The 24,427-nt window shown below is 45.4% G+C and overlaps 1 protein-coding gene across 5 annotated transcripts in view; it reads right to left on the bottom strand.

The window, feature by feature from the left end:
• PLPP4 (phospholipid phosphatase 4) overlaps positions 1-24,421 on the bottom strand; it is a 121,791-nt gene extending 97,370 nt beyond the window's left edge. For all 5 annotated transcript variants that reach the window (XM_023511694.1, XM_023511695.1, XM_012803577.2 and 2 more), the window contains exon 1: positions 24,238-24,421. In XM_023511694.1, coding sequence (XP_023367462.1) covers positions 24,238-24,293 — 56 coding nt within the window. In that variant the 5' untranslated portion in view covers positions 24,294-24,421. The remainder of the gene's footprint in view (positions 1-24,237) is intronic.
• Positions 24,422-24,427: the final 6 nt, after the last annotated feature.

The raw sequence follows: 24,427 nt of genomic DNA on the forward strand, positions 1-24,427 counted from the left end.
CTACCTGGGATGCTCTTCCCCAGACACCGGCATGGCTCACTCTTCTCATCCTCCAAGGCTCTGATCACATTTCATCAACCAGGATTCAGTTGCAGAAAGTCTCTGGCACCCTGGAAGAGCCAGGGATGGGTTAGTTGTTGATCTTGTGGTCACTGTTATCTTTATTATTATTTCTCAACTTTTCCACTTCCAATCTAAAAATCCTCTCCACAACTGGACCTCTGGCAGTGAACGTGTGTCTCCCAAGGGAGGAGTGCATGTGTAGCCAGAGCTACAACTGCTTTAAAGCCCTTCCATTCAATAAAACAAGTCATCCCTTCTCCACAATATTCCCTGTGCTACCCTTGCACCCTCAAAAAAGTGTACATCCTCCTCCTACCTTGGCAGCCTGCACATGGTACAGTCCTCACTCCATCTTTTCATGTTCTGGAAGCTTCCATAGTCCCATCCCATGCAAACAAGGTCTGCAAGGCTGTCACTCACTAGTGGCCCATGGTGGTTCATGATCCAATGGTATAACGTCCAGATCCCCCCGCCACCATGTTCCAAGAACAGACATGCCACCAACCAGGGCATCCCCTGGGGTATCTTTCCTGTGCCGGTTACTGTGTCACTACTCAGGATCAAGTATCTCACAGGCAGACACAGTCTCACAGTCCTTGCTTATCTAGCAGGAGTCCTCAGTGCAAAGAGGAAGACGGATGGACAGAGACTGGCCACACAGTACAGCGAGCACCTTAACGGGGAAGAAGGGCATTATCTGAGCGCTTAGAAGGACAGCGTAACTCTGGCTTTGTGGGCTCAGGGAATGTAGAGCCCAAGGAGAACCCTGAAATCTTAAGAGTTGGGCGAGGGTGTGGGAGAGGGGGACAGTGGGGAAAGTGCTCTCCCAGCAGGAAGGGGGAGACTGGAGAGGGCAGGGACAGCACAGGGGCAGATCACCCTACAGGTCTGCATGTCCCGCTGCCATTAACAGTAGAGAAGGCAGAGTTAATTTACAAACTCAGCACCTAGGAAACCCCCAGTCCACCCCCAGCTGCCTTCCAGCCAGGCCTCCCCCAGCACCCGCAGCTGCTGCCCGCCCTGCTGCTGCGAGCTCCCGTCCCCACGCGTAATCCTCTTAGGGCTTACCTTGTTAGTTTCAGACCCATCATGCCTGTCAAGATTTTTATGAATCTTGATTCCATTATCCTACATATTAGCCTTCCATCCTGGTTTTGTGTCATTGGCAAATTTGATAAGCATGCCTTCTGTGTCTTTATCCGAGTTGCTGAGACAAACCTCGGACAGAAGAGGTCAGATTCAGAGTCCTGCCACACAGCCCTGCACGGCCTTCCCAGTCATACCACAGATGCACGGCCATTGCCAGAGCTCCCTGGATACGCTCCTTGTTCAAGCTCTCACTACTGGACTCATGAGAAGATCTTCTGCCACTGAACTCAAGGGGAGCCAACACGCTCAGGAACAAGAATCATAATACCTCATGCACCAGGAACTCCACTATCAAAACCATCCCGCCATAAGAACCAGCCAGCAACCAAAAAAAGCCTCTGGGCACACAGAATACTTGGGTGCTCAAACACTGGAACTGCTCGGACTAAAGCTAAACCCAATTAAAGAGTCATCTTACTCCACACACAATTTTAATAAGACAACTGTCTCTCTTCAAGGCGTTGGCAGATTAATTAGCAGCTGTCAATCAGAAGTAGAAGCTAACTTGCTTTAGCCAGCATGCTAGCACACCCCTGGAGTCTCAGCTTCCCAGGAGGCCAAGGAGGGAGGATGCCTTGAGCCCAGGAGTGCAAACCCAGCCAAAGCAACACAATGAGATCCAATCTCAAAATAATAATAATAATAATCATAGCAAAGTGTCTATAACCTTTCAAGGATAGATGAAAACTTTTTTTTTTTTTTAGAGACAGTCTCACTATGTCACCCTGGGTAGAGTGCCATGGCATCACAACTCACAGCAACCTCCAACTCCTGGGCTTAGGCGATTCTCTTCTCAGCCTCCTGAGTACCTGGGACTACAGGCGCCCGCCACAATACCCAGCTATTTTTTTGTTGCAGTTAGGCTGGGGCCGGGTTTAAACCTGCCACCTTCAGTATATAAGGCCAGCACCCTACTCACTGAGCCACAGGTGCCGCCCAGAGATGAAAACTTTTAAACTATAAGAAACAAACCAAAATAATTACAATCTCCAGTTGGTATATGGGAAAGGGGCCTCACACTTCATTAGAACTAAAAGGAATCAGATGACTGAGGGCCACCTGTCAACATTTCATCACCAACTACAGCTTGAATTTTGTTTGGAGCTGTTGTTTTAGAATGAAGGTAACAACTTTAAAAAATGATAATATGAGTGTCATTAATGATGTGGGTAAGCATTTATTCATTCAACAAACACCTCCTGCACAGCGAGATGAGGCAGGTCCTGTGCAATAGTGGAGAGACACTGCAGGTGACTGAACTCACAGAGCCAGAGCCTGCGGGGGAGAGACAGACAATAAACAGCAGCCCCCATACATAGCAGACGGCACCATTTCAGATTATAATAGAAGCTATGAGAAAACTAAAACAGGATAATGTGATAACATGCCAGAGTGGACACTGAACAGAATGCTCAGTGAAGGGTTCTCCAGCAAGGGACACTCGAGTGGGACTGGTGAGGACAGCCGGCCAGCAGCCGGGTAAGGCACCCCTAAGAAGAATGCAAACAGGCTGTCTGTATGAAGTGATTTCCCTTCATTTAATGGACTGTGCAGCAGCTTTTTAAAACACAAGTTGGGAAGGCTCGGCTCCTGTAGCTCAGCGGCTAGGGCACCAGCCACATACGCCAGAGCTAGTGGATACGAATCCAGCCTGGGCCTGCCAAACAACAACCGCTACAACAACAAAATAGCCAGGCATTGTGGCCAGCACCCATAGTTCCAGCTACTTGAGAGGCTGAGGCAAGAGAATCACTTAAGTCCAAGAGTTTGAGGTTGCTGTGAGCTGTGATGCCACAGCGCTCTACCCAAGGTGACAGCTTGAAGACTCTGTTTCAGGAAAAAAAAAAAAAGTTGGGAGAAATATTTATTGTCATAGACAATTGTTGAGGACACCACATCAAGGGAGGCAACAGGACTTTATTTAAGATGTGGCATAGACCTCCTGTGTGGAAAGTACTATGCATGATGGCGAGGGACGAGGGTGGTGTGTGTATGACACTACAGACCACACACCAAGCTGCTAACTGTGGTTTTCTCTGTGTAGTAGGATTATACATAATTCCATCTTCTTCCCATTTTTCACCTTGTGTTATGTAAGTTTTCCATAGCAAGCCTATATTTATTTCATAATTTCCAGTTGCTTCTTCAAATAAAATGAAAGGAGAGAATGCTAGCAAAAATAACTTGTTTAAGTGCTGTGGTTCCCAGCTACTGGGGAGGCTGAGGTGAGAGGATCACTCAAGCCCGAGAGTTCAAGACCACCCTGGGCAACATAATGAGATCCCATCTCTGAAATTAACAAACAAACCAACCACAAAGCTATAGTTTGAGTTGTGCCTAGAGAACAGATAAGCTTCTCCTTGGGGAGAAAGTAGCCACTCTGCATAGCTCTGCCAGGAAGGAGGTGCCACTCATGTCTCTGAGCATGGAAACTCGCCTGGGAAATGGGCTGGACTCCACCCAGGACCACTCACAAGGAGGCGGGAGAGTCAGCTCTAGGCAAGAGGCCCGACGGGGGATAAAGACCCAGCAAAGCAAGGTGTGTGTCTGGACCAGGTGCACACACACCCACACACACACTGCCACCCTCACCTCCTCCCTGCTCAGTCCTGCCCTGCACAACCTCCCAGGGACAAAACACAACAGGGAGGGCTGGGGCTGCCGACACCGAGGAGCTGTCACAGTGGCGAACCCAAAAGGGCATCTTAATGCAACTCCTGATCTTTTCCTTGTTGTTCTATTTCTTTCTGGGGTGGAAAAATGGCCTCCTTGAGTGACCTATGTCCTCCCCACCTTGTCTCCTGAGATGCTCTGTACATCAGAAGGCCAAGCAGGCCCAGGAGATTCCAGTGGGGAACGCTCCTTCCCCCAGGAGGCAGCAGTGTGGTGTGAAATCTGCTCATCGCTGCCCATTCATTCTGGCCGTTAACATTTCCTGAGCGCCTTCTCTGTTCCAAGCATGTACTGGCGGCAGGAGGGGGAAGGAACACAGGAGCCAGGCTTCCCTCTCTAGGGGCCCTGAGCCGAGTGAGCCAAATGCCTCCCTAATCCCAGGCCACTCAGAGCAATGACACACAGACATATTTCTGACATTGATTCTTACTTAGGACCTAATGCTAGTGAGCATAAAATCAGACCCCGCTCAGCCCAGAGTCAGGCCGCTTTCTGCCTCCCCATCCCAGCGGCCAGGGCACCCAATTTCCAGCACAGCCAGCCAGAAAACAGGCAGTGACGTTCAAAGTAGCACTTTGCTCAGAAACAAAAATCCCTGAAAATGGAAACACTTCTTTCTGGAGCACAACCTTCATAAAGTTCTTTTCTCCTTTTTTTTCTTTAATCTTGAAATAATTAAATTTAAACCAAAAATTATTTGACATCCCTTTAGATTCTCTGAGAAGGAAAAAGAAAACCCTCAGGCGGTGATTCCAAATGCTGACACAGCAGTAAAGAGATTTTTTTTTTTTTTTTTTGAAACATTATTCTCTTGGATTAATTCAAAGCAGGCAACTCACATTCTTGGGGGAAAATGAAAACCATGAGTCTCTCTTTAGTCATAAAGTACACAGGTAATTAATCACGTTCCATCCAAGGTTCCCGATGCTTTTTACATCGGCTGTTTTCCAACAATGGGTACTGACATCCAGGGAGAGCTTCCATTTGTTAAGGAAAGAAACCACAATTATGGTAAAATAAGACAGATAATTCTTATAAGCAAGTGTCTCTCTCAGGCAAGACAAGGTCAGGGTGACGACAAGACCATCGGGAGAAGGGCATAGAAAGAAAATCTGCTCTGAACACGGGAGCGAGAAGAGTAAAGAACTTTTGAGCCGAGCGCCCAGGAAGACACTGACAATGGCTGACATTGGTGGTGTGCGCCCTGTGTACTGGGCTCCGCTGTACCCCACCCAGTAGGCACTATTTTCCCCCCTCCTCTGCAGATTGGCTGAGAGAGGAGGCCAGGTTAAAGGAACCCAAGGGGAGGGGCAGGCCACACTAGATCCCAGACATTCCAGCTCCAGATCCCGAGCTCTTCACCTCTAGACATGATTGCATCTGAATGTGGACGTGTTATGACCAAGATTCATACCAGGCACAGAGGGCAGGAGGCCGGTGCATGGGAAACTCAGGACAAAGTGTCCTCCCACCCAACTGCAGTGACGGAGCAATGGGAACAAAGAGGTCGCAGAGTCAGAGAGGCCTGGACTTCGGTTCCACTTGTGCCATATGATGACAAATGACCTCAGACAAAATGACTCCTTTCAAAGAGCATCAGTTTCCCCGTCTATAAAGTGACTCAGCCTCCCAAGCAGATGGGCCTACAGGCACCGGCCACAATGGCTGGCTAGTTGCTTTAGTTTTAGTAGAGACAGGGACTCGCTCTTGCTCAGGCTGGTCCCTAACTCCTGAGCTCAGGTGATCCACCTGCCTCGGCCTCCCAAATGCTAGGATTACAGGCAGGAGCTACCACACCCAGCTGGCGTAAGGTTTAGATAAGCTAATTACACATAAGAACTTCACCTGACAGAGGCACGAGGAGGAGGGGGAAGGAGGAGGAATAAAGGGGAAGGAGAAGAATTAGATGCAGCAGCAGCAGCTGTTTTTACTCCTGGAAAGAGTTCGAAGACAGGCCCTGCAAAGTCCGCCTGGAGGAGGGCACGGCACCCCCAGCAAAGCCTGTCCCCAAAATTCTCCACTTCCTTTTATCTTCCAGCCTTGGGCCCCACCGTTTTTCCCACCCAAGTTCCCAGCCCACTGCAGCCCTGCTCTACGGTGCAGGGGCGACGTGAGTGGGGCCGGGAGGCAGGTGTCTTCTATTATTCGTCCCCGTGTTCCCAGAGCCTGGCACCATGCCTGGCACAGTGGGACCCTGGCAATGCGAGTCTGGATTTCAGGAATTATCTTAAATGAGGGGAGAGAACGCTCTGCCCCCACCCCCACATAATCCCAGAACAAGAACCTGGCCCAAAGAAGGTGATGTGTCGCCACCTGCAGACAGTTCACCCAAAGCACAGCTGTTCCCACCGTGATGCCTGCTGGCTTTTCAAGCTGGGCTTTGGGGGTAAAAACACCTCCCCAAACGCCCAGCCCTGAACTTCAGGTTTCATCCCTTTTCCTGGTATTTAGAACAAAGTCCACAGGAACCCTGAGGCCAGGGAGACAGCGAGGAGGAGAGGACGGAGGGAAGGCGCAGCTCGCTCATCCCCTCCGTTGTGCTCTGGGCCTGTGAACACATCTCCCGTGCATCCCTGGGAAGTGTGACGGATGCACTAGCAGGGCTCCTCAAACTTTTTAAACAGGGGGTCAGTTCACTGTCCCTCAGACCGTTGGAGAGCCGGACTGCAGGCCCCAGGATGAGTTGGCTGCTAAACAGGACAGGCAGTGGCGGCAAAAACACCCAGTGGGCTGGATGAATGTCCTAGGCAGGCCACATGTGGCCTGCGGGCTGTAGTTTGAGGACGCCTGCACTAGAGGGAACGTTCAGGACTTCTGTTGCAGCAAGAGGCTCTTGCAATAAGAGCAGCCCTCCCGAGTCTTCCCCACAAAGGCTGTCTAGAAACACGGCTGCAGTCGAATAACCCCCAAGGCTGGGGAAGGGCCAGCTGTGCAGAGCCCTGCAAGCCCTCCCTTCCTGCAGGCCTGTGGGACAAAAGTCACAAAGCTCAGGGGAGCCACAGGGAGGCTCTGAGTAAGGCCCTCTATTAAGAAAACATAGAGGCAGTCCTTAAGGACTCTCCCGGGGCAGACGTTGGGTATAACATCACTCACTCTGTGGGGCCATCTGGTGAAGTGTCACAGCCCCACTTGCTCGGTACACGTCAGTCCCCTGCCTGCCCGTGACCTCACTGAGGCCGTCTAAGTCATTTAATTGTCAGAAACCCTCATGTCCTTCCCTCCTTTTCCCCACCCAGATATAAATTGTTCCCACACATAAAGTACTCAATTTAAAATCTTTCCTGAGATCACTGTCCTCTCCCTGACTACGTATTAACAGAGTGACTCTGCGTGAGTTGGTTTAACCTCTTTATAAGCCTTGAATTTCTCATTCAAAAAAAAAGAAAAAAAAAGAAAGAATTATAAAATGCCTACCTCACCGAGCTCTTGTTTGAATACTGAAAGCGTAAACTGCCTTAGTACCGTGCCTGGCATATAATGAGTACTCAACAAATGTTAGTTATTACTAAGCTTCTCCAGTTCCTCCTCCTCCTCATCACAATCTTCAGAGCCAAACAACCCCAGTTTCCTACTTTTACCAAACAGTAAAAAGACCTGGAAAACTCAAAGCATCTCTGTTTCCTATGGATTTCCAGAAAAAATATTTTTTTGAAAGTCCCATTTTATGCTCTCATTACATGACTGAAGATCTTTTCCATTGATCCACAAGACTGAATTAAATACAGGAACCAAGTATTTCTATCATTAAAAAATACATAGATAAAGGAGGGGCTTCTTTATAACCCTGTCATCAGTATCACACACATTAATACAAGGCTGGTATGTTCGGACAAGACTCCAAAGAACAGTAAACTAGAGTTTTTGAAAACAGGTTGGAGTTTTGAAAAACAGGTCATACTTTAGATCAACAAAGTGAAGCCCTATGAAGAATGATTCAGAAAACCATAAAAAAAAATCCATGACGAAAGCAAAAATAAATGTTTTTTAAAAAAATAGGATTTTGTATATGAAAAATGTAAACCCAGGGGCAAGGAAAAAATTTCAAGTCCCTTTCAAGAGACATCAAGATCAAGATGGCTGACTGGACCTGTACGTTTTGTCTCTCTTCCCTCTCAAAACACCACTGAGAAGAATAAAAATCATAAACATAAATCCATATCCAGGTGGAAGAGCCTCAAAGAGTGCCAATCAGCATATCAGAATGGGAGAAGGATTAAGAAAAAGATAAAGCAGATGGTAATAAAATAATGGGTAATACGACAAAGAAGTTTACTTATAAAGGATGCGAGGCACAGAAGGGAAACCCACGTTCTGTGTATAAATTTTCTTCAAATCATTTGGCTAACTCAGAAATTGCAATGAGCAGAGCAAGACTCCAAGAACCCCAGAGGAAGTAACAGCTGCAGTCTAAGAGTCAAGCAGAGATTTCAGCAGTTTGCCAGTGCCAGGAGATAGAGTTTAGAGATGAAATTCTCCAAGTCAGACTTTCTACTGAAACCTCAGAAGGGCTCAACCACAGAGGTAAAAACCACATCCCAGGATTAAGGGATACAATCAAAGATCAAAAGCAAAACCCAAATAGACTTGCCCAAACATAGCCTAGGACCAAGGTCTGGAGGATTAATGTGACCCAAAAGTAAATTAACTGCCTCCAAGGATAAAACTCAACACTCTCAGAGGAGAACGGCAATCTACCACAGGAATCCAACCCTTTGTTTTCCTGCTGCATTTTGGAATGATTAGTTGTCTTGGGCCACACATTTAGTACACAAACACTAAGGAAAGCTGATGAGCAAAAAAAACACAAGGTCCAAGCATAATTTTTGTGATATCTACCACCACAGCACCACAGATAACCAAACCAGGCCTCAAATTATCTGCATGTGGCTCATGGGCTACAGGACGGACACCCCTGGACACAGTCTACAATGACTGATTCACAAACTTTAATATATAATAAAAATTTACTAGACATGCAAAAGAAGCAGGAAAATGTGACCTATAATTAATAGGAAAAAGAACCATAGATCGTCTTGATTTGGGAACTAGTAGAAAAGGTTTTTCTATTATGAACATGTTAAAAGATTATAGGGAAAGATGAACGCAATGGATGACTTGACAGAAAACATCAATAGAGAAACTAAAACTTCTAAAAACAACCAAATGGGAATTACAGATGTGAAAAAAATGGATATCTGAAATAAAAGATTCATTCCATGGACTTATAGCAAAAGAGATATAGTAGAACAAAGAATTAGTAAATTTGAAGACAACTCAATAGGAATTATCTTAAACTAAGAAAAAGGGACAAAAATGATTTAAAAAATAGAGTAGAACAGAGCATCTTAGACTTATGGAACAATGTCAACTGTCTAATTTATGTGTGACTGAAGAATCAGAAAGAGAGAGAGAAAAAGAATGAGGAAAAAGTGTTTTAAAATGTAATGTCTTAAGAATATTGAACTGATGAAAGACATCAAACCATCACTCCAAAAATCTCAATGAGCACAGCAGGAAAAATAAAAATAGACAAGCCTAGACACATCACAGTCAAACTGCTGAAAACAAAATAAAGAGAAAGTCTTAAAAACAACGGAGGGTAAAAACTTAGTACATTCAGAGAAACAATAATAACGGTAGCAACCAACTTCTCATCGGAAACATGGAATCCGCAAGACAATGCAATGATATCTTTATTCTTTTTTCTTTTTATTAAAACATATACAGATAGATAATAAATACATTTATGTATTTGTGGGGTATAATGTGTTGATTTTTTATACAATTTGGAATGCTTACATCAAACTAATGAATATCTTTAAAGTGCTGAAAGAAACCTTTCAACCTAGAATTCTAAACCCAACAAAAATATCTTCCGAAAGTAAAGACAATTTAAAGAAAAAAAAAGCCAGGAGAATTCATGACAGGCAACCTGCTCTACAGGAAATGCTAAAGCCTAGTCAGGTGGAAGGGATATGATCCCAAAGGAAAACCCAAATCTAAAAGTAGTAATAAGAACACTGAGGATGTAACAAATACTCTTTTTAATCTTAGTTTTTATAAAAGTATACTAATAATTAAGGCAAAAATAATTTAAATGTTTTATGGAATTTATATGTAAAAATAACACTTATGACAATGTACCAAATGTATGAGGGAAGAAATGAAAGCATGATGTCATTAGATTTTTTTTTTTTTTTGAGACAGACTCTCACCATGTCACCCTCAGTAGAGTGCTGTGGCATCACAGCTCACAGCAACCTAAACTCTTAGGCTTAAGTGATTCTCTTGCCTCAGCCTCCGAAGTAGCTGTGAATACAGGTGCCCACCACAACACCCAGCTATTTTTTTGTTGTTGTTGCAGTTGCCATTGTTGTTTAGCAAGCCCGGGCCAGGCTTGAACTGGCCAGTTTCAGCGTATGTGGCTGGCACCCTACTCACTGAGCTGTGGGCTCCGAGCCAATGTCATAAGATTCTTTTTTTTTTTTTTGAGACAGAGCCTCAAGCTATCCTCCTGGGTAGAGTGCCGTGGCTTTACAGCTCACAGCAACCTCCAACTCCTGGGCTAAAGCGAGTCTCCTGCCTCAGCCTCCCAAGTAGCTGGGACCACAGGCACCCGCCACAACACTCGGCTATTTTTTGGTTGCAGCTGTCGTTGTTTGGCGGGCCCGGGCTGGATTCGAACCCGCCACCTTAGGTGTACGTGGCTGGCGCCTTAGCCAGTTGAGCTATAGGCGCTGAGCCCATAAGATTCTTACATTGCAAACTAAATGGTATAATATTGACTTAAGGGAGACAGTGACAAGTACAAACTGCGTATTATAATTGCTAGAGAAACTACTCAACTTTTTGAAGAGGTATAGCTAATGATTCAATAAAGGAAATAAAAGAAGATACTAACAGTTATTTAACTAATCTAAAAGACGGGAAAAGAGGGACAAAGAACAGACAGGACAAACAAAAAACAAATAACAAGGTGACAAATTTAAACCAAACCATATAAATAATCACATCAACCGCAAATGACTTAACCACACCAATTAAATGGCAGAGACTGGCCAGATGGATAAAATTAAAAGCTACAACTATACGCTGCTCACAAGAGACATACTTCAAACATAAAGACACAGATAACTTGAAAGGAAAAGGTTAGAAAAGATATTCTGGGCAGACATTAATCTTAAAAAGATAATGTAGCAATGTATTAATGTTAGATAAAGTAGACTCAAGATAAGAAATAGGAACACAAAGAAAATGGAAATTCCATAATGATAACAGGTTCAATTCATCAGGAGAAAATAAAATTTAAAAACATAGACAGAAAAACTGTGACATCCAAACCACTAAGAAAAGAAAAGGGGGGGGTGGGTGAGGAATAAAGAAAACTTGAGCTAGTCAGCTGAAACAAGGGGGCTGGGGGGGACATAAAAATAAAACACTCAAAACACAAAACATGGAGTAACTTGGCAGCGATAAGATAAAAATATTAGTTATCTCAAAAGAAAATGTTAGGCTTGTATTACCCTAGTTTGACAGAGATGGTGACTGAGATAGCATATCTTGAAATTAAAAAGGCCAAATGTAAGAATTAAAATTATAGAGAATTTAAATTAGCACAGTTAACTTGCTCTAATATATTTAGAACTTTGTATCCACCAAACGGAAACTATTCATTATAGTCATAATATGTAAATTTTAAAAAATTTGACAATGATTTAATAAAAAAAATTGACAATGTTATGTGCTCATACAGAAAATTGTAACCAATTATTAAACATAGCAATCATACAAGCCACAGTCTCTGATATCAATACAATAGAATTATTTCAGCACTTCCATTATCTATATTAAAGATGAGGAGACTGAAGAACAGAGAGGTAAATCAAGCTACTCGAGTTTGCACAGCAAGGGAGTAGCACATTAGTGCTTTAAACCCAGGCAGTACAGCCTGTAGTCTTAAGCACTGTGCTACACTCCTCCTCTCAGTGGTGGGAGGGATTTCCCATACAGATGTCTAAATCTACTGTAAAATTACAATAATTTAGCCAATGCCTCACAAATAGCTAACCAAAACAGAGTTCAGTTGCAATCCCATAGATATATGGAAATTTGCATTTAATAAATTCTCTCTGAGAAAACAAATGTTTTTTCATAATTGACAAAACATTTGAGTGGGAAAGGGATTAAATCCCCTACCTCACCCCATATATAAATAACCAGTACCTTAGGAAATTAAGATTAAAGAGCAAAAATATAAAATACTAAACAACACAGAATGATATTTCTTTTTTAGAGAGGAAAAGACTTCCTAAATAGGCCTAAACCCATGAAACCATTAAGAAAAGACTGATAGACTTAACTACAAAAAATGAAAACTTGTATACGATAACAGAAATCACGAAGAAACTTAAAAGTCAATTATCAACATGGAGAAAATATTTGCAATACAGGAAGGAAAAGGTTCAATATTTATAAAATAGAAAGTACTCCTTCCATCACAAGATCAATTCTGAGATCTGACAGAAGCAAAGATCAAGAAAAAGACATTTCACTGAAGAAATACAAATTGCCAATATGTGAGATGCTCAGCTTTAAGCACAGAGAAATGAAAAGTAAAGCAAATATTACATTCCTTGCCATGGCAGAAATACTACGTAAGAAAACATTAATACCCAGCATTGTCAAGAATATGGAAAAACAGACATCTTTACACACTATCAGCAAAATGTAAGCATCTATGGCCCTTTGAGTGGATATTTGACAATGTCCATCCAAATTTATAACACATGTGGTACATGGCCCAGAAAATTCCTTTGCTGGAGTTTATCATGCAGTAATGCTAACAGGTGCACTACAGGGTAGGCACAATCGCCAAGTTATTTGTCATACAGAAAACGAAAACACCATAATATTCCCTGAATATATTAGCACAAAGGAACACCACACAGCCAATAAAACAAATGAAGTAGATCTTTCAGACAGAAAATATCTCAAAGCGCTATTAAGTTTTAAAAATGAAACTATATAAAGTGTGGTCCCAGTGCTTTTTGTTAATTATACATAAATGTATATTTAAAAGTTTAAAAAGGGTGTGGTTCCTGTGGCTCAGTAAGTAGGGTGCTGGCCCCATATACCGAGGGTGGAGGGTTTGATCCCAGCCCTGGCCAAACTGCAACAAAAAATAACAGGGCATTGTGGTGGGCACCTGTAGTCCCAGCTACTGGGGTGGCTGAGGCAAGAGGGCACTACTGAGGGCAACAAAGTGAGACTTTGTCTCTTAAAAAAAAAAAAAAAAAAGGCAGCACCTGTGGCTCAAATGAGTAGTGCATCAGCCCCATATACCAGAGGTGGCAGGTTCAAACCCGGTCCCAGCCAAAAACTGCAAAAAAAAAAAAAAAAAAAAAAAAAAGGCTTAAAAAGGGCAGAGAGAGGTAAAGGGGACTTTACCTTCAAGGAGACTTATACATTTTTTTTTTTTTTAAGAGACAAGGTCTTTCTCTGTCACCCAGACTGGAACACTGTGGCACACGCCATAGTTCACAGCAACCTCCAACTCCTGGGCTTAAGAGACAGATCTTCCTGCCTCACCTTCTTGAATGGCTAAGACTACAGGTGCATGCCATCATACCTGGCTAATTTTTAAAATTTATTTTGTAAAGACAGGGTCTGACTATGTTGATCAGGCTGGTTTCTAACTCCTCACCTCAAGAGATCGTGCCAACTTGATCTGCCAAAGGGCTGGGATTACAGACATGAGTAACCGCACCTGGCCTAAATATTTTCCCGTCGAGGGGAAATACATTCAATTTCATCACATTCACCTTGGTGTAATCCTTTCTAATATTTGGCCACATCAGACATACTTCAAATAGTTGCAATTCTGAGATACATGTTTACATGTGTATGCTTTTTTTGTATAATTATTAACATTATAAAATATCACCAAGTTTTTTCATGATTTTCAAGAATGATTCTTTTAACAGCTATATAATATTCTCTGTATGTCCATAATTTACCAACCTATCTTTAAATGTTGACCACTTGAGTTTTAATTTAATTTTATTTGACAAATATATTGCTTTATTTTATGGGAAACACAGCAATGAAAGTCTATGTATATGAGGATTTTTATGCCTTTTGCATTAGTGCCTCTTGGATTTTTTACAAGAATTCTAAGCCAAAGGGCAGAATAGTTTTATGTTCTTTATGCACTGAAATCTTACCCTTTGAAAGGGTTGTGCAAGTTTATACTTCCACCAGCAGTATCTGAGCACATCTGTTTCAGTACCAAAAACTTGCACATTCCGGGTGCTAAACTATACTTTTTCTTAAATATTGTAGTTGTCATAAAATGCTAAAAGGGTGATCTTTGATACATTCCTACTTTAAATATTTCTAAAGCAATCACAGAAGAATCATCTAGTGTCCCATCCAGGGATATTTCATAAACTTCTTTTTTTCTGGTAACAGGAAACAACTATATCGATTGTTTATTATGAATGAAAGAAAAAAAATGCCCCCTATAAAAATACTTTAGATAGTAAACAGCATAAAAAGCAATCATTACATAATCCCATCAGCTTGAAATAACTACTGTTGAAAAAAGCAAATATTACATAATCCCATCAGCTTGAAATAACCACCACAAAATAACTAGCTTGAAATAAGATTTTGTTAGGTATCTTTATAGACGTTTACCTTACAGATAGAGGCATAAATTGATTATATCACATTGCCATATTAAAATAGCATCATGCATGCTTTTGTAACCTGCTGCTATCACTTAACAAGAGTTTACAGATATCTTCCCAAATCAGCAGTTACCTATATAACTAGTTGTAATAGCTGCACATTCTTTCATTGTAGCACATAAAAAAAAAAAAACTTGGGCTAATAATCTGTACTCATTGTTATTTTGTTATTTTTAGATACACATCTTCCATTTCTAGGGAAATCACAAATTTAAAAGTGTGTTAGTTTTTGGATTTTTGTAGTGCCTGTTCATATCTGTTGCTCATTTTTCTACTGAAGAGCTCTTCTCTTAGTGATTCATAAGAGCTCTCTGAATTAGCTCTTAACTCTGTAAATCAGAACAGCTCGCCATGATTAAATCCTCTAATGTGTGACAATTGCCTAGTACGAAGGTGGCACCATAGCAGGTATCAACGTTTTCCCTTTTAGTAAATATGTATGTGTCTGCTTTCCCTCTCTTCCCTCTTTATAACCAAGGTGGAATTATAATCAATTAAAAGACACCTACATATGTATACATATTGGCAATTTCCTATTCTTTGACTTCTTGGATAGGTATTCAGAAGGCCTCCCCCAAACTTTCTAATCCCAGTTCAAGGCTCAGCTCTTCCCCTGAGGTCCTGAGAACTTCACTCTTATTATCATTATTACACTGTGGCATCAGGCATCTTTTAATGGACCTGTATCTCCACTTTAGGCAAAAGAAGGAAGGGGAGGGGGAGGAATGAAAAGAGCCTGGCCTGAACACCCACTATGTGCCAGCTCCATACAAGGCACCTGGCACATATCACATTTCATCTGTACAACCTCCCTAGGTGAGATCACATCCCCATTCTACAGATGAGGAAGCAAGGAGCATCTTTATCATTGGTTGAGTGACGGTTTAACTCCCTGACCATCAGGCCATGCTGTCCACTCTCCTGCAGAATGGCGTCCAGCTGTAGGCTTCTTTATGTCACTTGCCGGCCACCACATGCTGTTCCATGGGTGCCACTCAGCAGATGGAGATGAAAGCAACAAGCAGGCTAGATACCACGTTCAGGGTTACAGCTGGACAAAGAGAAGCCAGATCCTTCTTTATAAACCTCTGATGAGTCACTCTCAAGTTCCACATCTACACATATGCCCAAGAGAAATAACAAACATGCTTACCAGAAAACAACAGCAGCATTATGCTTAATAGCCCCAATCAATAAATAACCCAGAAATCCAGAAACAGGAAAATCAATGAAAACGCAGGAGTGCAGTCACAGACGGAATGTTCTAGAGCAGGCGTCCTCAAACTACAGCCCGTGGGTCATATGCGGCCTACCAAGGACATTTATCTGGCCTGCCGGGTATTTTTGCCGCCACTGCCTGTCCTGCTTAGTAGCCAACTCATCCCAGGGCCTGCAGGCCCTCCAACGGTCTGAGGGAGAGTGAACTGGCCCCGTGTTTAAAAAGTTTGAGGACCCCTGTTCTAGAGCAATGCAAATGAGCAAACTGTAACTACCCGCAACAACACAGACAGATCTCAGAAGCAGGTCGAGCAAAAGAAGTCACACAAAAGACCCCACGCTGTATAATTCCATCTATACAGAAAGAGTTCAAAAATGTTATTAATGGAAATCAGGGTAGTGGGTCCCTTAAGAGTCTGGAAGGGGGCTTGGCAGGTGGAGGGTCTTCTGAACAGTTGACCATTATGAATAGCACACTTTTTTTTTCTTTCTTTTTTTTTCCTTTGGAGACAGAGTCTCATTATATCGCCCTCGGTAGAGTGCCATGGCGTCACAGCTCACAGCAACCTCAAACTCTTGGGCTCTAGCAATTCTCTTGCCTCAGCCTCCCAACAGGCACCCGCCACAACACCTGACTATTTTTTTTATTGTAGCTGTCATTGTTGTTTAGCTGGCCTGGGCTGGGTTCAAACCCACCAGCTGGGGTGTATGTGACTGGCGCTGTAACCACTGTGTTACAGGAGCCAAGCCAAATAGCACACTTTTTTTTTGTGTATGTTATTTTTAGGTTGAACTAAATGAAATTTTTGGTTTTGTAGGTCAAAACCATCAAATATCAGCAATTTCATATGACTCAAACTAATACTTCAATGAAACAGATTTTTAAAAACCCTTTGATAAAGGAGTAAGAAACCTTTCCCACTGCCTGGCAGACTGGTACCTGTCTAGAAACCAACCCAAACCCCTGTTCCTGCAGGGACTGGCCCTGGTTTTTTTCTCCTTTGTCTTCAGTGCAGACACAATAACAACCAGTCCCTCACTTTTGTGGGACAACTTTTCACAGTCACGTATCAAAAGATTAAGCCATTCCTGGGTTCTGCAGCCCCAGCTCCTCTCAGCTCCCTGCCTCGTGTCCCTGGGCACTTCACATCTTCCCCTGCACACCTGCCTGGCTTCCCAGTGAGTGATGGGGATTCACCGGCCCTGGGCAGCCTTGTGGGAAGGAGCTTTCTCCGTGGAACAGTGTTGCTAATTCATCTGCACAGAACAGTGAGATGGTATTTTTTAAAGAAGCAATATTACTAAGATAACTTTCATATTTACAAACACTATCAAAGAAAAATAGAAGCGGCAAGCTTTTACAAGCTTTGCATGGGTCATAAAAGGTATAATGTTTATAACTAATTGAGATAACTTTATCCACAAGTTACGAAACTAATGTTCTCCTTTTCTGGTGCCAGAAGCATTTATCTCCCTATAGGAAAACATCATCAATCCTCAGATTTCTGGGGACAGCTAACTCACTTTACAGTGGCACATAATATTTCAAACAGAAGGATGCTTCATTTATCAGGGGACAAGGCAGAAGCCTTCCGGGGGGGTGGGGGGCAGCACTCCAGCACGTTTCCCAGGGAGGGGGGCGAAAGGGTATCTGATGAAGTTAGCTCCCTGGCTGCTTCTTCCTCTTTTTTTTTTTTTTTTTAACATAAATCAGCTTTACTGAGGTATAATCTACATATTAAAATGTACCCATTTAAAGAGGTACTTTGTCGAGTCTGGCAAATGTACACACCACCCAATCCAGATATTAAACATTTCCATCAATTCAGATAGTTCCCCCAACTTTAGTACATCACTGATAAGCTCTCTGTTAGTAAGGATCAGTTTTGTCTTTTCTAGAACTTCACGTAAATGGTAGTTTACAGTATGCAGTACTTTGTTATCTCCTAGCTCTTATTTAATGTAACGCTTTGAGATTCCGACAGGTGGATGTGGCTTCTCAAGGAACTCTGGGTGAAGGAAACAAGAGGCGCGTGTCACCATCTGACACAGCTGTGCTGATAGCACTTTCCATTCAATGTCCCAGAATCTCTGTTGGAAAGCATCAGCAATTAAAGTCACTGCTGAGACGTAACACGGCTGGGACAAGCCCACCCCTTTAGACAACACACCACCTGCGCAGCTCTGGGGGTCCGACCCACTTCCATAACATACCTCCATCGGGGGTGATGGAGCAAAAGAAATCATTTGAAATACACTTAAAGGAATTTGTTCTTTTCAAGAAAATTCTGTAGTTTAGATTTGTAATAAGAATATCATCGCCACCTACGGTGTTATTCTCTAGTGAACATTATGGATTCATTTTAATAAAAGGACAGAAACCTCGCCATTTGCAGAGCACTGCGACAAGCTGAGTACCGTCCTGTTTAATACTCACAGCCTCACAATCCCGGATACTGTCCATATTCCCACTGAACAGAGGGGAAATAAAGACCTCAACTGGTTAAACACTTGGCCCAGAGGTCCACACAGCTAAGGGCAGCAGAACCAGGATTTCGGCCCCGACAGCCTGACATGCGCTGCCATCCCCTGACACTGCGTATAAGCAACAGTGAACAAGAGTGGGGGGAAGATGCCTCATTTTTGTCATGTGTCCCTCAGCCACTTAATGAACTCAGCCCATAAACTCCAATGCAGTAAGTCCTGTCTCCATTCCCACTTGAAGCAATGGAGGTTCAGAGATTTTAAGCAACTTGCCCCACAAACCCAAACCACAGACCTGTGGTGCAAAAGCCTGTGGTCTCCCATTACTTCAAAAAACTCATCTGAAACTTGATTCTAGACAGTGAGCAAAATGACTCTAGATATGCTAGTTAGATAGAATAGACTTACGCTAAAGTAGCCCCAATCTCAGTTAACACAAAACGTCTCCTCTCTCCCACAGAGCCCACGCCAGCAGCAACTCCCCACAAGGCTGACACTCAGCTGCTTCCCCCTGCAGAGCCATTCGTGACAAAGATGCATGCCCTAAACCAGCAGTGACACCTGTCATCGCTCCACGTCCCCCTGAACAGAGCTCATCACACCAACCCCATCTAATCCTGAGACGGGGTTGGGAGCGTGGTCTCCCATTAGCCCAGGGAGAGAAGACGCTGTGGAGACCCTTGGCTTGCTGGAGACTGCACATCAGTAGTTCCCACAGGTGGGGGACAGAGGATGCCCGCTCAAAATGCACATTCTAGGGACTTCACTCTCTGTGCCAGTTCAGTTAGGTCGGAACTGGGCCCCAGGTAACTCTGATGCAGGTGGTCTGACCACGCCTAAGCAGCTCTGCCCTGGAATTACGCAGAGTGCTCACAGGGTGATTAAAAGATCACCGGGACAGAGTGAGGAGGCATCAACCTCTAGTGCCAATGCCAGGCAGAGAACATGGGGAGAGCGAGGAAGGCAGAGATGCAGTCCTGGCCCCCAGGGAGCAGCACCTCACAGCTGAGAGCCAGGAGCAGAGACTACTGACCACAGCACGAGGAGAAACAGAACAGGCTCCAGGGAGCTGCCAAGCGCAGCAGCGTGGCTGAGCTGTACACTGTCACTCATCATGCTCAGCAGGGCCTGCGTGCCCAGTGGAACAGTCCCTTCCCACTACTGGGCACATACCTGAGCAGGAAATGTTGTGTTTCAGACCTCCGGGACTCCCGTTATTGCCTCTGTGGGAACGTCTACACTTCTTGGCAAGGCACTGAGACCAACTGCCTCCCCCTGGGATCATTTCCCATCACCCCCATCCACCCACCCCGAAACCCACAGTGTCTGAGGCACAGCCAGTGACCTGGTTCCCATGTGAAATGTGCCTCCAAGGCCTCTGCTCTGGAGGAGTGTCCTTGGGCCCAGGCCATGAACCCCCGGCATGCAATCGCCCAGACAGGTGAGACGTTAGCTCAGGGCAGCCTTCCCTGGTGTGCATCTCTTCCTTCTCAGTAAAACTGAGCACTTGGCTCAAACCACCACAATTGTCCCCAGCCTGGTCCTAAACTAGACTCATAGGTATAACAAATATGGATCTGCTAGTTATTGTCAATACTTTAAAAGTCTGCCTAACATCTAGTGAGTGCCCCCAGGAAAATCCCCTGGACAGCTAACGCACCCAATTTCCTGTGTCTTGCTGGAATCACACCAGCTAAAGTTTACCAGAGACAGGAAGAGAAAATGGCGGCTAAGTGCAATGCACCCAGAAGGTGGCGAGTAAGAAGAACCTGGCAACTGGATGAATGAGAAATGTGTGCCAGCAAAAGTTCAAACCAGTGACTGCATAAGGAGGGCGTAACAAACTGTGGCCTCCACTGGACTGTGAGTTCCTGGGGCCACCTGGCCTGCCCTCTTCTCTCATCCCTAGAGCCTGGCACAGGCCTCCTGCTTGAGAAGGGCTCAAAAGATGCTAGCTTGATCAGAGCTGAGACAAGTGCCATTACCTGCAGCCCAGCATCCTGAGCAGACTTGCAGAGCCACCAGGAGCCACAGGAAAAAAGAGAAGAGAAGATGGAGGGAAGAAAAGAGGGACAGCGGACCCCAGGCTGACAAGTGAAACAGGCTTTCCCGTGGTCCAGCATGTCAGATGGTCATCTTCCCCAGGGTCCTTTCTGCAGTGCTGTAAATACAGGGCTTTTCAAAAACCGATGTCCCTGGGGGACGATGGCCAACCACAGGGAAGAAAGCAGTGTTCCTCTGCTTCTTTACCACCACCGCCGCCACCCTCCCACCTTTGAGGAAACACTCTGAGATCCGACTGTGGAGCTAGAGCGAGTCTCTGCTCATGTTACTCCAGGCATGGTGCACTTGCTCTCCTGGAGAGAACAGGTCACAGACGGTGACTGCTTACGGGATGTGGTCACTTCCGTGCCCGTCTGGCAGCTTGGCACTGGACACATTCTACTGACAGCTTTGGGACATGAGGTCAACTGCCTCTTTGAATACGGGTCATACCTCCTACGAGCTGAGCAGGCGAGTTACTCAACCTTTCTAAACCTTGGTTTCTTTCTTTGTAAAAGGAGGAAAACAAACAGAATCCACCTCAAGTGGGATGAGGCTTAAATGAGAAATTGTGCGGAATGCCTCTTGCAAGTTGGAAACTCTAGACTGACCAACGCAGGCTGCCATTCTTCTAAAGCAAAGTAATAAGAGTCCAGACTACATGGTTAGAGACCTAGGTTTAGGTGTCAGAGTTGTCCCTATTTGCTCTGTTATTTAGGAAGTCCCCTAATTTGTTTGTGTTCTAGTTTCTTCATCTACAACAAAGAAATATCAATACAGCCCTTTAGCTGGCACATGGCACACAGTCCCCCTGAATGCCTGACACATAGTTAATGGCAGCTGTAGCCCGGGCCGTAGCAGCAGTAACCACTGGTCTGCCAAGCAGTGAACCCTAACAAGCCACCTCATTTCCACCCCACATGTTTGCTGAGCAAGGTCCAGCCCTGGCTTTGGCATCTGTGGAAATGCTCACAGAATCTCTCCCGGAGTCTTTGGTGGCAGCAGGACAGAGGAAGCCCACGGTGTTTCTGCTTCTGCCTGCTCTGTCCATGAGGAGGAGCAACGGGACCTCGAGGCCCACACGTTTCACAGCATCAAATGCAGCCTCAACACCGCACAGGTACATTAATTTTTCCTAGACCTTGGGTTCCTGGGACCAGTTTATCTTCTGTTAGGCTGAAGTACATGTGCCAGCCCCCATTTGCATTACTCTTCACTAATTTTCTTCCTAGAGAATGGAGGTTCTTGGGCACAACTGAACATCTCTGTGGGATTGCCTGGAGAGCATCTTCTCAGAATCCTGAGAGCACAAAGCACTGGACCTGATCTGCAAACAGAAAACTGGTTCTTCACAAGTCAGCAAGGGAAAGCTTACATCCATGGGCTCAAAATGCATTCCATTAGCTCTAACTTGTAATCTCCAGGGAGTATGTGGGCCATGGTCAGCAGGATCCCTGCTCTCACCCAGAGCAAGTGTGGTCAGAGACACACCTACAGGTGATATTTCCCAGAGGAAGAAGTCTGCAAAGAAGACACCCCCCCCCAAATAATATTCCCTCACCCTGAGAAACAGGGCAGAAAGCAGAATTACATGATAAATTATGTCAGCTAAATGGACAGCTAGTGGACATTGACTGCTGCAGGGGAACTGGGTTCAGCCTGCCCAGAGGGACTTTCTAAACCCACCTGCTGCTGACACCACCACCTTCATCAGCAGAGGGGGGTACAACCCATTGGATCTTGCCATCCTTCTAACGCTGGTAAAAGGAAGAATCAAGCTTCCCCCAAAGTCAGCTTCTATCAAGGTGCCAGAAGCTTATCTGAGAAAACAAAGGGTTTTCTGTCTCTCCCTGCTCTTAGCCTTCCTTCCAGAAGTTCTATATGCCCGGTGTTAACAGCATCTGAACACCCGAGATGCCCCCAGAGAGGCTCACATGAACACCACAGCTGGTCTCTGCAGGGAAAAGAGCCACAAGCTGGACACACCGTTAACAATTCCAAGGGTTGGCGAGAAACCCAAGAATCCTCCAAAAATGTCATCAATGCCCATGTGTGTCTTTCCGGGGAGATGACAGCAAATTCCCTATGAAGTAATACAAGGGGGGACTTTAGAAAAAAGAATACAAACTGCCTGTCTCGTTTTTATATAACATCCTTAGAAAACGCAAGGAGCATATAAATGATAATTACCAAGTTTTCAAATCTGCTGCACAAACCATTGTATACATGTAAACATCTCACAAGTGCTTGGGAGGATATTTTGAGGAAAACATGCACACAGTATAAATATTTTACATGTTATTAGACTCTTTTTGTAAATCTGAGAATTCCCAGGAGCAATCAAACCAGGCAGACCAAGCACCTAACTTACTTTATCTCAGCATTTTTCACACAGTCACCTAATATACGTTAAATTCTACTGTGAGTGGTACATCGTTTTGTCACTTCTATTGCATAATACAAGTAATTTAATGGGGTCTTAGCCTCTCTGTCACCTGGAAGCTGTCCCCATCTTATCACACAGCAATCACTAGTTTTAATGTACATTCTCCAAAGGTAGAAAAACAGAGGAAGAGGAGGAGAGAGTGCTTGTTTTTCCAAATGCATCAAAACCCAACTTCCCAGTGAATAAGACCAGTGTTCAGTGAGAAAGGGGGGGGGGGGCTGGCCTGCATCTGGGGGCCCTCCCGGCCTTTCCTGGTGGTGTGAATAGATACTCTGGATGAATTTACTCCCCAGTAAAGAAAAGCATGCAAGAAAGGGCATTTCTTTCCATGTGTATTCCCTGGGCTGCAGAACAGAAGTCATCTTTGACACAGCACACCTGCCACGAACGACTCCAGATTGAGGCAGAAATCAGAACCGGCCTACTGTTTGGCTGGGTAGGGCTTTTGCAGAAACAAAAACAAAACCCGGCAGATCCAGAAACTTCATGCAACTTCAATACTTAAAATGTAGCAGAAACCAGCCCTGGGCAGAGTGGGAGAGAGAACGTGACCCTGACAAGTGCAGGTGTGAGCGTCTAGGTGAAAGGAGCCCACGATGGCTGCGAGGTGGATCTGAGCTAATGTTCTGGGCTCGGGTCTCAAAAGAAGAGATGCGACCATTCCCCCTGCGTTTGGGCCTCGGAGGCCGTTGAAGCGGGTCCCTGAGGCACCAGGAGGAGACTCAAACATCTCTCGGAAAGAGCCCGCACCGGCACCCCCTCCTCCTTATGAAATAGCTGTTCCAGGTCCCAGCCGCTCAAAGCCACTCCGGGAATTTCACAGCTGCCCCTGAATGACCCCCGCGCACGCGTCCGCGCCGAACATCGCCGAGACACAGAGCCCCAGGACGCATGGAGCAGACCCCAGCCAGTGGCCTCCGACTCCCCGAGCCGCCGCAGCAACAGTTTTCCAGCGGGAGAAGCACCGCAAACGCCTCAGGGAAGACGCTTAGCAGACCGCGGGCGCCAAAACCGGGGACACCGGAGGAGCAAAGGGGCCAAGAGCAAAAACTTCCAACGCGGGTCTCGAAAGATTACTCAGGAGAAACTTCTCGAGGCCGCAGACGGGGGTAGGCGTCTCAAGTGCAGAAGAGCAGCCCTGAATCCCCCAGGCAGGTGGTGCGGGACCGGTGGCCTGCCCGCTCTCCGCTGTGGTGGGGGTAGCAGACCTGGGTCGCTAGGAACCGAGGGTCCCAGGAAGGGGAGGGTTTCTCTCGGTCCTGGGGGACATGCTTCGAGCAGAGGGTGGGGAGGAGACCGCGAATCCAGGCCCCGGAGGATGCGGCGGCGCAAACAAAGTTGCGGCCCGGAGAGGCTCGGTCGGTGGGTCCCCGCGTCGGCGCGCCCCGCCCGCGGGCCGCCACTACTTACACGAAGACCCCGAAAAGCAGGGCTCGCACCCCGATCTCGATGGCCAGCTCTCGCATGGTGCGGCCGGAGCAGCTCCCGCGGCGGCGGCGCCTGGTGCTCTCCGCTGCTCCGGCGGCTCCCGCAGCTCGGCCGGCGCCGGCTCGCCAGACCCTGGGCGGCGAGGGAGGCGCGCTCCAGGCCGCGGGCGGGG

The sequence above is a fragment of the Otolemur garnettii genome, unplaced genomic scaffold (genome assembly GCF_000181295.1).
Source record: "Otolemur garnettii isolate 467f Iridium unplaced genomic scaffold, OtoGar3 scaffold00021, whole genome shotgun sequence".
Lineage (NCBI taxonomy): Eukaryota > Metazoa > Chordata > Mammalia > Primates > Galagidae > Otolemur > Otolemur garnettii.